Source organism: Homarus americanus, unplaced genomic scaffold (genome assembly GCF_018991925.1).
Source record: "Homarus americanus isolate GMGI-L3 unplaced genomic scaffold, GMGI_Hamer_2.0 scaffold46583, whole genome shotgun sequence".
NCBI lineage: Eukaryota > Metazoa > Arthropoda > Malacostraca > Decapoda > Nephropidae > Homarus > Homarus americanus.
This window is the reverse complement of record NW_024731675.1, coordinates 2,177,800-2,192,309: the sequence shown is the minus strand read 5'-3', so window position 1 is coordinate 2,192,309 and position 14,510 is coordinate 2,177,800. Positions and strand designations below refer to the sequence as shown.

The window sequence follows — 14,510 nt, the reverse complement described above, 5'->3', positions numbered from 1 at the left end:
AGACGCGGGGTTTTGATTGGTCAGGTGGATTAATTTGATACACGTTCACATTAATAATATTATTCTGTTCACACTCTAGGCTTAATGACCTCGTTAGGGCGGGTAGTTGGGGTGTTAATTAGATTTTTATATTTAATTATGGAGTATAGACAAGTGTTGGGCGGTGTGTAATGTGATTAGTGTTGTCAGTGGGGGGAGGGGGTGTTGCAGGTACACACACACACACGCACACACACACCACACACACACACACGCACACACACACACACACACACACACACACACACACACACACACACACACACACACACACACATATACATTATTCTATTAAACAAACTTTTCTGACAGATATTCACTATTTTCAGACGTAAATTTCCCTCACCAGCCAATTGTAACACTTTTATTTGGTGTTAGTTTCCTATCCATACCCACCACCATCCACACCCAACTGCCTCATCCACACCCCTGCCTCATCCACACCCCCCTGCCTCATCCACCCCCTCCCTGCCTCATCCACCCCTCCTTCCTCATCCACACCCATCCCCTGCCTCATCCACACCCCCGGCCTCATCCACACCCCCCTGCCTCATCCACACCCTTCCTTCCTCTCACCCATCGACCACATCCTCTCCCCCCAAAAAATTCTAATTCTATTTCAGTGTGGTAGAGACAGGGATAGTGGTGTGGTGTGGTGGTGGTGTTAAGAGCACTGGTAATTCTCTTCACACTCCCTCCTCTCAGCCCCTCTCACCCCTCCCAGCCCCTGCCCCACCCAGCCCCCGCCCCACCCAGCCCCCCCCACCCAGCCCCCGCCCCACCCTGCCCCCGCCCCACCCAGCCCCCGCCCCACCCTGCCCCCGTGATGAAACTGTTATGTGTTGGCGGAAAATAGTTTTATTGGTGTGTTCCGCCCAGGTAGTGTTGGTAATTTAGTCAATATACGAGTTATATTTAGAGTTATTCATTGGGGGGGTTTTATTTCCCGTTTTCTGTCTTATTATTTATAGAAAATGGTCGTTAGTGGTATTAAGTTTAAGGGGATACTACTCAAGATATATTATGTGTTGGGTTTTGTCGAAGGTTTGTTGTGTGCTTTTCCAGATGTCGTGAACGAATTAATTTTAACACTTGGAAGTTTCAGTAATCAATTTTAAAATATATAACACATTAAAAGCCAAATTTAACATATCTGTACTAACTGACAATCAATTTTAACACATAATCACACTCAATAACCAAACTGTACTTGAAAATAATTACTTTTAGCAATATCGATGCATCCGGTAACCAAATTTAACATCTCTTAATTCTTACAGGGACTTAGCGGAGACCCAGCTGGTGTGTGACTGTGGGCTGACGTGGTTGGCACAAGCTGTAGCTACCAAGCGCTTGAGACTCAATAATGCATCCAGGTGCTACCGTCCCCGGGCACTCAATGGCACTCAGATAAGGAAACTCACTCCAGATCAACTCCAGTGTCGTGAGTACAAGTGGCGTAGTTTAGAGTACTAGTGAGTCCTAGATACTATGTACTAAGGAAGCCTTGTGTTAGGTGCTGGGACAAGGATGGATTCTCGGTACCATATGCTAGGTACAAGGGGAAACTGGTGCTAGGGAAATATGGGTCCGAGATCCTCTGTGTTAGGTCCTAGGGGGGGAAAACTGGTGCTAGGTGTTCCCGCTAGGTGCTAGGAGGAGGAGCTAGGCAGGGCAGACAACTAGGGGACAAACATTCACTCCCTCCCAAGTTATTTTTGCCAGGGTAAAGTTTCCTTATTAGCGCGATCAAATTAACTCCCAGGGCTTGTGAGCTACTTAGGGAGAGAGGGGGGGGGGATGGGGAGAGGGGAGAGAGAGAGGGTGGAAGGAGAGAGAAGGTAGAAGAAGAGGAGGAGAAAAGGGAAGAGTACATGGAAAGAAAAAGAGAGAGAGAGAAAGAATGAAGGGGTTAAAGAGAGAGAGAGAGAGACCATGTATAAATATTGACATAAAATTAGGTCCAGTATTTGCCTATAACACTGTGTATACATGTGTTGTGTATGTACAGTATATGTATTTATGTATATATGTGCTTATTAATGAATATGGAATTAGTTATAAATTAAAGTAGTAATATTTTTTGACTAGATGGCCCAAGAATTAGTTATATATTAAGGATATTAGTTAATTTTTGTAGATTACCCCAGAGTTAGTTATTAATTATTATTTTCGTCCAAGAATTAGTTATAAATTAAGGATATTAGTTATTTTTTCCATAGATTATCCTCGAGTTACCTGTTAATTATCATATTTCCCTCTATAGACGGCCCAGGACTATCAGTGGTGGAGCTTGAGCCAGGTCTGGATCAAGTGGTGTTCGCTGGGGACTCCCTCCGTCTGCGGTGTCGAGTCACCAGCGCCGAGGAGGGTCATCAGGTGTGGTGGGCCCGGGGCGACATCCACCTCCTGCCCAGGAAGCCGGCGGCCAACAGCTCGGCCACCGTGACGGGTTACCTCGACCAGCACCACCAGAGGGGAGGAGTTACGCTGAAGAACACTTACATGCCCGATGCTATTGAGAGGTGTGTTAGGGTATGGTATTATAGTGACACCAGGGGTATTATAGTGACACCAGGGGTATTATAGTGACACCAGGGGTATTATAGTGACACCAGGGGTATTATAGTGACACCAGGGGTATTATAGTGACACCAGGGGTATTATAGTGACACCAGGAGTATTATAGTGACACCAGGGTAATAGTATTATAGTGACACCAGGGGTATTATAGTGACACCAGGGGTATTATACTGACACCAGGGGTATTATAGTGACACCAGGGGTATTATAGTGACACCAGGGGTATTATAGTGACACCAGGAGTATTATAGTGACACCAGGGGTATTATAGTGACACCAGGAGTATTATAGTGACACCAGGAGTATTATAGTGACACCAGGGGTATTATATAAGTATGACCAATAAGATAATTAATTAGACTTATCAGATCCAGCATTATATCTTCCCTCCCCCCACAGTATGGTTGAGATCCGTGAGCTGAACGGTACGCACAGCGGTGATTGGTCGTGTCTGGTGCAGGGGGAACAGGGCAACCACACCCGCACCGTTAGTATTTATGTGATTGCCCACGACACCAAGTACTGCCCCTTGAATAGTAAGTGTTTTGCTCTCTCTCTCTCTCTCTCGTTGATAAAATTTCCTTCGTATTTTAATATTTTTTTTATGATGATTGTTGTGTCTTGTTTACTCAGGTCATTTGCAGTGTTATTGTCGTTAACTATTGCCGTCTCCTTTTCAGTGACGAGCAACAACCGAGGTTCGTACGTGTGGCCGAGGACGGTGGCGGGAGTGAAGGTCGAGTTAGGTTGCGCCGGTCTCGTCCCGTCCCACCAACGAGGCCCCAAATTCCTGGCCAAAGCTGCAGCGTCAGTCCCCAGTCTGAGGGTGGCCAAACACACCTGCGGCATCGAGGGCTTTTGGCACGAGCTGGACACCTCGGACTGTCCCTTTGTATCGGAGACGACCAAGATCCTGGAACAGTTCGCCGCCTCCACTAATCTCGTCGACAGTAAGACGAGCCTAGTCGACAGCACCAGGAGTCTGCGGAACTTTACTCGCGACGGGAAAATCCTGCGCGATGCCATGGACGTCGTGTTCCTGGCCAAGACGGTAGAGCAGTACGCTAACCTCCTGAGAACGCTGTCCGGGCCCAAGGAGACGGCGTCTACGCTCATTGACATTATCAGCGCTTCAATGGCGGCTGTAAAAGGTTAGTTAATGGTGCATTATGGGGCGTTCATATAGTCCATAGTTCAACGTACACCCTTGCATCAACAAACGTTCAAATCATTGAACAATCTCAAACACACTGTTGCCAATTCATATGCCTGAATGATTCTTAGTTCCCGCACGTTGAGTTTAATTCTCTCATTCCACAAAGGTGTCGTTCAGTTCATCAATATATAAATACAAACATTTTATAACACCCTGTACATTAGGCTCATCAGACCTTAAGTGTATTACGTCGTTTAGTCCCAGTCATAGGGTTGTTAAGAGAGGGTTGTCAGTAATGGGTAGTTGGTGAGGATTGGCATTCATTGGGCTGACTGTGCAGGATAAAGAACTCTCATACAATGGTTGTGTGACTTTTAATCACGTCGTTTAAGAGTTGATCGTCTCACACGTCACCCCTTCCAGATCTGTTGTACGCGGCGGAGGTTGTGGACGGCGCGTGTCGGCGTCTGTTAAACTGTCTGTGGAACGTGGCGACTTACTTACCCACTCTGAACCGCGCTGCATACCCCCACATTGAGATGCACCAGTTCAGCAGACAGCCGGACGCCTCCTCCTCCTCCGGCCTGACCTGTAACTGGTACAGACGAAGCCTTCACTCCACCGAGAGATATTTCCGCTGTAACACCAACAACTACTCCATGTTGTATAGGTACTGTGTAGTGATGCTTCTGTCGGGGTAATGTTAACTCACCTGCTCTTGCTAACTCTGGGTCTTGCACTATACTTGTTATATAAACCTTTTAGTGGAGTTAGTTTTATTTATTGTTAAACTCTGCTCTTGTTTAATGGGTTTTTCATTATCCCTTTAAGGAGTCGTGTTACAGTTGGGTATTTTAATCTGTTTAACATAACATCAGATGATTATTTAAAGCTAAGAGAAACACCTTAATTGATCAAATCTTTCCTGATTAATTATTATCTATTACAATGGCAAGACCTTAATATTTAAACAGGTATATCGTCAATATTGTTCTCCTTCGGTCGAGTAATTGTTTATATCTCCGCAGCGACGACGAGGTCATCGACGCCCAGATACAAGTACCGTCGAGTTTATTCTCCAGGGAACAGCAGCTCAAGTCCACAAACACGTCGGAGGAGGAGGCCGTCTCGCCGCCACCGACGGTCCAGCTGCAGTTTTTTGTGTACGACACGGCCAACCTCTTCCCCAGGGTGCTCTCCGGGACCTCCGACACCTGGGAGGTCACGTCCCCGGTGATCGGCGCGAGGGTGAGCGACCGGGAGGAGGAGCCTCTGCTGGAGGACAGCGTCTACGTGGCGCTCCGCTCGGCCATCTACAGCCAGAACGTCGTCCCCGTCTGGTGGAAACAGAATGCCGCCGGTAATCGGGGCAACTGGACCGACGAAGGCTGCAAGATCGTCCGTATCTTGGACTCTCTGATAGTCTTCCGCTGTAACAGGTTGGCTCACTTTGGCCTCCTGCAAGACATGGCAGCTCTACAGCGCTCCGACGAAGGAATGCGAGGGGCGGAGTTTAGACCGAGCGCCCCCGGGGTGTACGTGGGCAGCGCGGTGTGTATCCTCTTCTTGATGGCATCTATAGTAACGTGGGCGGCTCACCACCACCGCATCGCCGCCATGAACAAAAACAAACATTCTTTAATGAACACTTGGACAGCTTTACTGTTGCTGGTGACACTGTTCACTGTGGGTGTGTATCAGACAGAGAACCAGCAGCTGTGTCAGGGCATCGGTGTGGCTCTTCACTACCTCACCACCTGTGTCTTGTTGTGGATCATCGTCACGGTCACCAACCTCTACAAGAAAGTCACCAAAGCTCTGCGTCCTCCCGTCCCGGTCGAGGAATCCCCGCCCGACGTCCCTCTGCCGCCCAAGCCGATGCTCAGATTCTACCTGGTCGGATGGGGCATCGCGCTCATACTGTGCGGCATATCGGCGGCCGTCAACCACCAGCAGTACGCGGGATATAGCTACTGTTTTCTGGCGTGGGGGCCCAGCCTGGGGGCATTCTACGCTCCCACCGCTGCCCTCGTCTTTATCCTCTCCACCTTCTTCCTCCTGACGCACTGTATGTTGAAGTCACTCCGGGCCAACTACCCCGAGGTGGCCGGTGCTACGGAGACCACCGAACTGGAACTCTTGGATGCAAACTCCCCCAACTCGGAGAACGTCAACGCCCCGGGGGAGGAGGAACTGAGCATCGCCTCGCGTGACACGGCCGTGAGCATATCCGACGGCCAGCACAGTCCTCTGACACAACTGAGAGCACACGTAGTTACTCTCCTGCTCTTCATACTCACGTGGGCGGCCGCGGCGATCGCCACCGCGGCGCCGTTCGCGTCCGTCATCCCGCACCACACTACAATATTTAGCATCATCTACGCCATCTGTGCCAGTAGTCTGGGCATATTTATATTCGTGTTCTTCTGCGCGAGCCGTAACGACGTGTGGGAAGCGTGGCGGGAGTGTTCGTGCATCGTCAACAGACAGAGAAAAGAAGAGGAAGAAACCCGCTTGACGACTCCAGCCAACAACAGCGGTGCCAATCACATAACGGCGGCCAATAACCAGCCTCGGGGGCCAACGGTGGCACCCAGCACCCACAGCCTCGACTCCTCCCACACTCACCAGACGAACAAGTCGTCGTCCGTCTCTCACAGCATCCTGACCTCCAATAAACCGGAGAGCCTCAACAAGGCCTCCAACAACCTCCAGTTACTGAGCCTCGGCACCATGACCAACGACCTTCACTACGCTCCCGAGATATTTTATAACCCCAAACAGGCGGGAGTCGCCAAGAGGTTCTTCCAGAAGCAGCGGATGAGACAGATGATGAAGCAGAACAACCTGGAGATCAACAGGACTGACAGCGACTGTAACTCAACCGTTTACAAACCAAAGATCACCAAGTCGTTAAACTCCGAGTCTGGCAGATCAAACTTTGACACCTCCTGTCTCGGAGCGTCGAGCAAAGTGAACAACACCAACATTCACGTGGACTCCGTGTACGCTTACATACCGAGCGAGTTCCAGAAGGGCGTCGGGAAGCACGCCAGCAAAGACCCGACTCCCGAGGTACTGTGCGTGTTGGGCCCGAGCATGGACGACTCCAAGATGGCCAGTCTCTATCACTCCATGAGCATCGACAGACCCATAGACATCGACAGAGGATGGGCGACCATACCCCGCAAACCCCGAGCCTTCATGGAGGAGCCGCTGAGCCCCCTGAGACGCGGAGGATCTTTCCCGAGCATCGTGGAAGAGGGACAGTTGACCTCTCAGGCCACCAGTCAGAGTTCTGCCTTGGAGCAGCTGCCTTATGTTCCTCCTGAACCTTTACACCAACAAAGACTCTTTAACTATCCACTGTTGGGACAGTCAACACCCATGAGTCAACAACTAGTGCAGTACCACAACCCCCGGCACCACCACCTGCAGGAGGAAGGACTCGCTCGCAAGAACAGAAATTCTTTTAATTCCGATCAGACCGAAAGATCCGAGGGGACGGGAGCGTTGCGGGGCGCGGATCACTCCCGCACGGCCAGACACCAGAAGTACAGGTCGGGGCGGGAGAGGCCTCGACCGGGAAGAAATAGACGTAAGATATCCAGACCGCGGGAGAGCTGCGCGCACGAAGAAAAGGACGACTGGACGGACGACAACACGTCTCCAATCATCATCAATCACCTGCCGTCCGGAGAACCGGGAGCCGGGTCGTCCGGGTCCGACAAGGAAGGCTCGCCGCGCCGGTTTGTGTCTTATCCTCAGCCGGTCCACGCCATCTCCCCGCCCGACAAGCAGCGCGCCGTTCTCCAGGCAAATCTCAAAGCGCCCAATCCCGCCCTGTCCGCAGAACGGACGGGAGAGTTGCTGTGCGTGGACATGACGTGGCCGCACGTCATGAACTCCATCATCTCGGGAGACAAGACCGGCAGATCCGGATTAGACAAATCAAATTGTCAGTGTCTTCACTCGGCTTATTCCTCCAACCTGGAGGATTCTTCCCACCTGCCCGTAGGGATGTGTTGTGGCGAGGGTCACGACGAGGGCGAGGACTGTGGGGCGTGGGACAGCGAGTGCGGCGACGTGTACTGGTGCGACGGAGGAGGCGAGGAACGCGTCAGCGCGTGCGAGGTCAGCGGGTGCGAGAACTCCAGTCTGTGTGGAGGAGCGTGTGGGGTGCGAGGAGATCTGTGCGGGAGCCAGAGCAGCGAGGGCGGCACCAGCATAGGGGGTGCCAGCGTGGACCCCGCCGTCGGCACGAGTCCCCGGGGCAGCGTCAACATCTCCGACTCTCCTTTCGACTCTCCTCTTCACCGTCTCCATCAAAATACCCCCGACAGCGGTTCGCTGGACTCGGGTCTGCTGGGGTCTCCGGGACGGCCGCCGTACGACGTGGGACTCGCCAACAGCGGCCCCATCCACAGCTCGCCCAAAGAAGAGGACACGTTCCACAAAAATGATCTTCCATTTTGTGAAACGTACGTGCAAGACGCAGAGACGGCGGACGCACGAGGCCGTCTGGACGCCAGGAACATGAACAATAGTGAACCGTGTAAGACCGAGACGAGTGCGGCGGATTCTTCCGGGAATTCCATTTTCTATCACACAAACAGTTCGGTAGAGACCGTTCTGAGAAATGGTGATGGCGTCAACGAGAGCAGTGAGGAGGGGAACGACGCCCCCAAGAGGGACCGCAGAAGAGGGAGCATTGACGGAGAGGAGGACTGCGAGCTGAAACTGGACCTAGACTCTGATGCCAACCCCAAGAGAGAGACTTGTGTCTAGCCCAGCTCCTGGTGGTGGTCTGAGACACACCTCCTGGTGGAGGTCTGAGACACACCTCCTGGTGGAGGTCTGAGACACACCTGATGGAGGTCTGAGACACACCTCCTGGTGGAGGTCTGAGACACACCTCCTGGTGGAGGCCTGAGACACAGGAGGTGTGAGGCCATGTACAGTATTTATATTGTAAAAGTTCCTGTTCGTGGCATTTTCATTCATTTTTCTCTGAATCAACAAAATGTGTTAATGAATTATTAATATTTGTAGGAGTGTATAGAAGTAGAACTCAATTTGTACAGATCAAGATTATTAGTTATATATTTTACTCGATATCTTGTGTTTGGGCTCACAACTAGACATATCAGTCGAGCTGTTTGTGTACAGTATTGGAACCCTCTTACAGTGACGACGATACTGGTAGCTGTTATTGTACATTACTCGAAGCTGTTATTATTTAATGTAGGATAATGAGAGCTGGTTTATGGTCATACAGGCCGGAGCGGTGACTAGGAGACTGTACGCTGGCTCTTGCTGGGTATAAGTCATTTACTGACTGTAGTTTCAGTACACATCTTAGTGGCATCGTTATAACTATGTTTGTACCGTCACTAATGGTCCCGGGTAGACGTCTTCTTACACCTCCAGTCGCTGTCCGAGGATTATCTAACGTACGGGCGTCCGAGTCTCCGTTTCCTCGTTTATTGATATCGACGTATTCGGTATCCGTCGGTTGTTCTTTACGGTGTTCGGGCGTCGTAATCCGATCTTCGCTGCGGCGTTCGTGGACGTAGCTGCCGGCGGAGAGGTCGTGCAGTACTCACACTGAGTACCGCATCAGCCAAAAAGTACATAGAGTAGTTTTCTATCGTAATTTGACTTTTTACGGCTTTAGGTATGCACTGTGTGTGTGTGTGTCATAACGGATCAGTCTGCGTGACTGCTTATCTCGCTTTCTCCGACGTATTGGTCAAACAAATCTCCGAAACATTACAGAAATAATCGTATGAATTTTTACTTCATCTGTAGTACCGTACTTGTTGGTAGTCTCTCCCCCCAAAAAAACCAAGGTTATAAAAGATAGTCGTGGATTATTTTACTTCAACGTGCACGTATTAAATGGGCCAATCTTATTATTTGTTTATAGTCACCCCACGAAAAAACAATACCGGAAGTCACTCGGAAGCGTAGTTATATTTCTGTAGTACGACGTAGATTTCGCCGCCGAGACTTGTCCCCTCATTTAATATCGGTGCTCAAGTCGAGAATGTTCCATCTTGCGGCTCTGATGGGTGGACGACGAGGGCTGTCATCAGGGTAAACATTGCTGGCTTTGTTCCTCTCATTATCTACCGTGTGACTTACACTGAGAAGTAATCTGATACAGTTTCTCTACTGTATAATACCTAGACACTAATCTGATCTACAAATACAATAACCTAAATGCTAATCTGATCTACAAATAACCTGAACTATAATCTCATCTACAAATCACCTTAGACCTAATCTGATCTGTGAATCACCTGAACGTGTATTTATTGGAAAAATCTGATACATTCTGAAAATCTGCACGTGTTAAATCGCCTCATTGGTTAACTTCGGTGTTTACTCCCTTATCTTTATTTTGTTTTGATCGGTAATGTAAATAAACCTAGTCCCGGTACAGTACAACCGCTCCTCTACCTATGATCATTACCCTCACGAACTTTCAAGAGATACGAACGGATCAATTTTGCATTATTTGTTTTGTTTACGAATATTATCCACCTTCCAATATGTCTCGGAAGCGTAAGAGCCGTAAGATATAATGTGCTGTATTTATTAATGAAGTAAAGATATATTGTGTTTCGTTTATTTATTTACAATATGTTCAGTAGGTACAGGGGGGTAAAGTTGGACTCAAGAATAAGCCTCAGGAACGTAACTCATTCGTAAATAGAGGAGCAGCTGTGTTTATTTACAGGATTTAATTATTGTCTTGTGTTAATCCAAATCATAAATGACCTTTAATTAGTTCAAGCACGATAGAACTTAACTCCAGTACTGAACAATATAGTGAGGAATCTCAATAGTGATTTGCTTTTGTGAATGGCTATCCTATGGTAATGATTATCTTAAATTACCCAATTAATTGTAGTAAATATCCAAAATATGTTAATTTGTACTTTATTTAATTGATTTGTTGCAATAATTGTCTCAGTTGATATATAATTCACGAAATAATATAATGTGTCCCGTTGCGATGAATTCAAAACAAGAATTTACCAAGACTGTGGTTGTAGGTAATGGCAGTCGTCCTTATAAACACTAGGACATCGGATTGTATATTTTACTGGGGGTAACTCACATAGTTATAAATTCTTTGGGGGAGAGGGAGGTAAATGACTTCTAGATAGGGAGGAGAGGGAGGTAAATGACTTCTAGATAGGGAGGTGAGGAGAGGGAGGTAGGTAGGTAAATTGACTTCTGGGTAGGGAGGTGAGGGGAGGATAGGGAGGTAAGGGAAGGGTGGTAAAATAACTTCTAGGTAGGGAAGTGAGGGGTGGGTAGGGAGGAATCTCAGAGTAGGAAATCTTAAACTAAAAAATATATAGAAGTCAAATTTAAATGTGAGGCAGGTGATGATGGGATAACGTGACCCCACAGCACTCCAGTAGGTCTTAGTCTTGTGGATCAGCTTCCTCCTACGAGCCGAGACGTAGGAATCTCACGGTGGGTCGTCTGGGGAACCTTTTTACAGTGGCTGATGTATGTAATATTTTGGGAGAGAGTGAGTGAATGACGTGCACTTAAGATGACGTTATGGGATTTGGGATTTGTGTTTTGTAGTATTATATGGGATTTGAGTTTTAGACCAGTTTTTTTGGATTATTGTGACGTTACTGAATTTTTTATTAGTTTTTAGGTATTTTTTTATATAAATTAAATTTCCAACAGGTAATTCTCTTAAATTTTTACAGATAATGAATTTTAAACTATTTTTAGTAATTTTAAACTGATGATTATTATGATTATGTGTGATTTGGATTTGAGAAACTTGAGGTTTGTTTGATTTCTGGAGTGGATAGTAATTGTTTCCACTCGTCTGAGCTGCCAGGAGACAGACGTGTGCTCGATAAGGAAAAGCTATTTCTTGAGACTATTCTGATAACCAGTTTTGTTGCTTCCCGGGGCATCTCAACAAGCTGGAAACTGGAGACATTTTATTTCCATGCCCAGTTTCGTTGCTTCCCGGGGCATCTCAACAAGCTGGAAACTGGAGACATTTTATTTCCATGCCCAGTTTCGTTGCTTCCCGGGGCATCTCAACAAACTGGAGACATTTTATTTCCATGCCCGGTTTCATTGCTTCCCGGGGCATCTCAACAAGCTGGAAACTGGAGACATTTTATTTCCATGCCCAGTTTCGTTGCTTCCCGGGGCATCTCAACAAGCTGGAAACTGGAGACATTTTATTTCCATGCCCAGTTTCGTTGCTTCCCGGGGCATCTCAACAAACTGGAGACATTTTATTTCCATGCCCGGTTTTGTTGCTTCCCGGGGCATCTCGAAACTCAGGGTAAGAAACGGAGGCTTCATTAACTTGTCTCCCAGGTTTGTTGGTGCTCTATACATTGTGAAACATCGTGCAAGAAAATGAAGCCTCGTGATGTGGAAGCCTTAAGTTTTGTTAGTGCCCCGGACGTCTCGAAACATCGTGCAAGAAACTGAAACTAACAGTGAAACCTCAGTATAATGGACTTTCCTCTCTATATAGTTCATTAGATGGAGGTTTCACATCTAACGGACCCTCGATATAATGGACTTTCCTCTCTATATAGTTCATTAGATGGAGGTTTCACTCTACTATACGTAATTTTAGTACGGAAACACCCTGTATGTACATTTTCTACCAGTGAACACAACTCTAGGAAACACATCCTTTATTAGCCATTTTAGTGTTTCCCTCTGATAGGCCCAGGTTAAATTCTCTAGAGGAATCGTCGAGATATTTACTGCGTTTCTTCAGCTTGTCTTCGTTAATTAGCGTTTGTTATGGTAAATTTTTTGTACAAATAGAAATAGTTTGCCAAGTACAGAGCCGAGCTTGTGTAGGTGAGTGAACACAGTGTATGGGGGACACAGGAGTGAAGTGAGAGAAACGATGTAAATGGAAAACAGGAAAAGTGAAGAAGTTAAAGCTTATGATCGTTGATATTACCACAACTTTGGAACCAGTGAAGATATTGAAGTGATTTAAGCTGCAGATTGTATTAGAAATGTAACAGATAACAGTAAAAGAATATTAAGTATTGTTTCAGGCATAGTGTCGCTTGTTCCGCTTCAGTTCTGTGTTTCCTATGTCTACCAATACAGTATTAAGTCTGTGTTGGTGAGATACTATTAGTGAAAAAAAAGTGAATACAATATATATCTTTTTATCAAATTCTTAAAAGCATTTATTAAAAGGTGATGTATTGCCCCAAAGACAAGTGTTATGGCTGATGGTGACAACAGCCGAGTCGCTCTTATCACCACATTTAAAATTAACTGTAAATAAGTGGTAAGTCTGATTTATATAATGTAAATTAAATGTGAATTTTGGCAAAACTTTTCAGTGATCCTTTTTTTTATTAAGTCTTTCTTATTTGGGAATTGTGGTTAGGTTAGGTTATGTACCTCAACACTACACACTTACATCAAAGCATTAGGTCCCTGGTGAGGTGTTAAGTAATGCTACATCTACTTATAAAACTAACAAAGAAATTCCCTATATATACTTAAAAATTACCAGACAAGGAAAAAAGTAAAAAAACAAATCGCTCGGGAAAAAAGTACTTGTAAAAACAGGCAATAATAATAATTTGTCATTAGGAGTAAGTAATGGCAGGAGAGGGAACATGTTCATACCTGTCCCTCGTAACTACTAATTTTCCTTAAGTATATTGAACTGTAGTGACTTGATGGTTACTTAAACACTACATGAACTCAAGAATTAATGATTTATATGAGACTTGTCGTTGATTAAGATGACAATAAGGAAAATACGACTGATAATGACACCTGGACAAGTTTCAACACCTGATAGTATGCTAATGTCTCAATTACAGGTAAGCGAAGAAAAAGTAATATTTTAATTGATATATATATATACTTTAGGGTTGTAATAAGGAGACATAGATGTTTAATAAATAATAATTATGAAAATATTCGTAATGTTCAGTTAAGGAGAAATAAGTTAAAATGTAATTATTAATCAAACTATAACAATAAAGTGTTTTTATTGTCGTAAATACTTAAATAATTATAATTGTATGTTAGATAATCACTGGAAATGGATAAATATGTAAATAATCTTAATATAATCAATACACTACTTGACTCCATTTGCATTTGAGCCTTACAAGTTAATTTCTCATAAATAAAGTTAATAAATATCTATACCTATTATTTATTGTATTATGATTATTATTACTATTATTATTATCTTCATTATCTCAAAATTATGTTAAAATTAATTCTTGTTTTATTGGAGTAATTTTGTCATCTTTATTTTGGGTGTTGTCTGTGTATGTATGTATGTAAGTATTTCTGAGTGTTCATGTACGTATTTCTGAGTGTTCATGTATGTATTTCTGAGTGTTCATGTACGTATTTCTGAGTGTTCATGTACGTATTTCTGAGTGTTCATGTATGTATTTCTGAGTGTTCATGTACGTATTTCTGAGTGTTCATGTATGTATGTGTGCGTCACGTCAACACAGCTCCCGGCAATGTCTCTTTTTAATATTAAATACTTCACATATTTAGCTGAAATAAAAATTAATTGGCCATAATGAATATATAAACATTGTGTTGGACTTCTGATATAATTAGTTATTATAGTATATTAAATTTACGGATCACCTGAAGATTAACACCCCCAGCTTATTTCACCTGAAGATTAACACCCCCAGCTTATTTCACCTGA

General features: G+C 45.6%; 1 protein-coding gene and 1 long non-coding RNA gene across 2 annotated transcripts in view; both read left to right on the top strand.

Moving 5' to 3' along the window:
• LOC121867764 (adhesion G protein-coupled receptor A3-like) overlaps window positions 1–9,555 on the top strand; it is a 15,717-nt gene extending 6,162 nt beyond the window's left edge. Inside the window, exons 4-9 of the mRNA XM_042367846.1 lie at window positions 1,320–1,483; window positions 2,306–2,564; window positions 3,022–3,158; window positions 3,303–3,773; window positions 4,202–4,448; window positions 4,807–9,555. Coding sequence (XP_042223780.1) covers window positions 1,320–1,483; window positions 2,306–2,564; window positions 3,022–3,158; window positions 3,303–3,773; window positions 4,202–4,448; window positions 4,807–8,566 — 5,038 coding nt within the window. The 3' untranslated portion in view covers window positions 8,567–9,555. The remainder of the gene's footprint in view (window positions 1–1,319; window positions 1,484–2,305; window positions 2,565–3,021; window positions 3,159–3,302; window positions 3,774–4,201; window positions 4,449–4,806) is intronic.
• Window positions 9,556–10,325: 770 nt separating this feature from the next.
• LOC121867765 lies at window positions 10,326–13,144 on the top strand. The gene is made up of 2 exons (XR_006089241.1): window positions 10,326–12,331; window positions 12,396–13,144. It is a non-coding gene; the product is annotated as an uncharacterized LOC121867765 (long non-coding RNA).
• The last annotated feature ends 1,366 nt before the right edge of the window (window positions 13,145–14,510 follow it).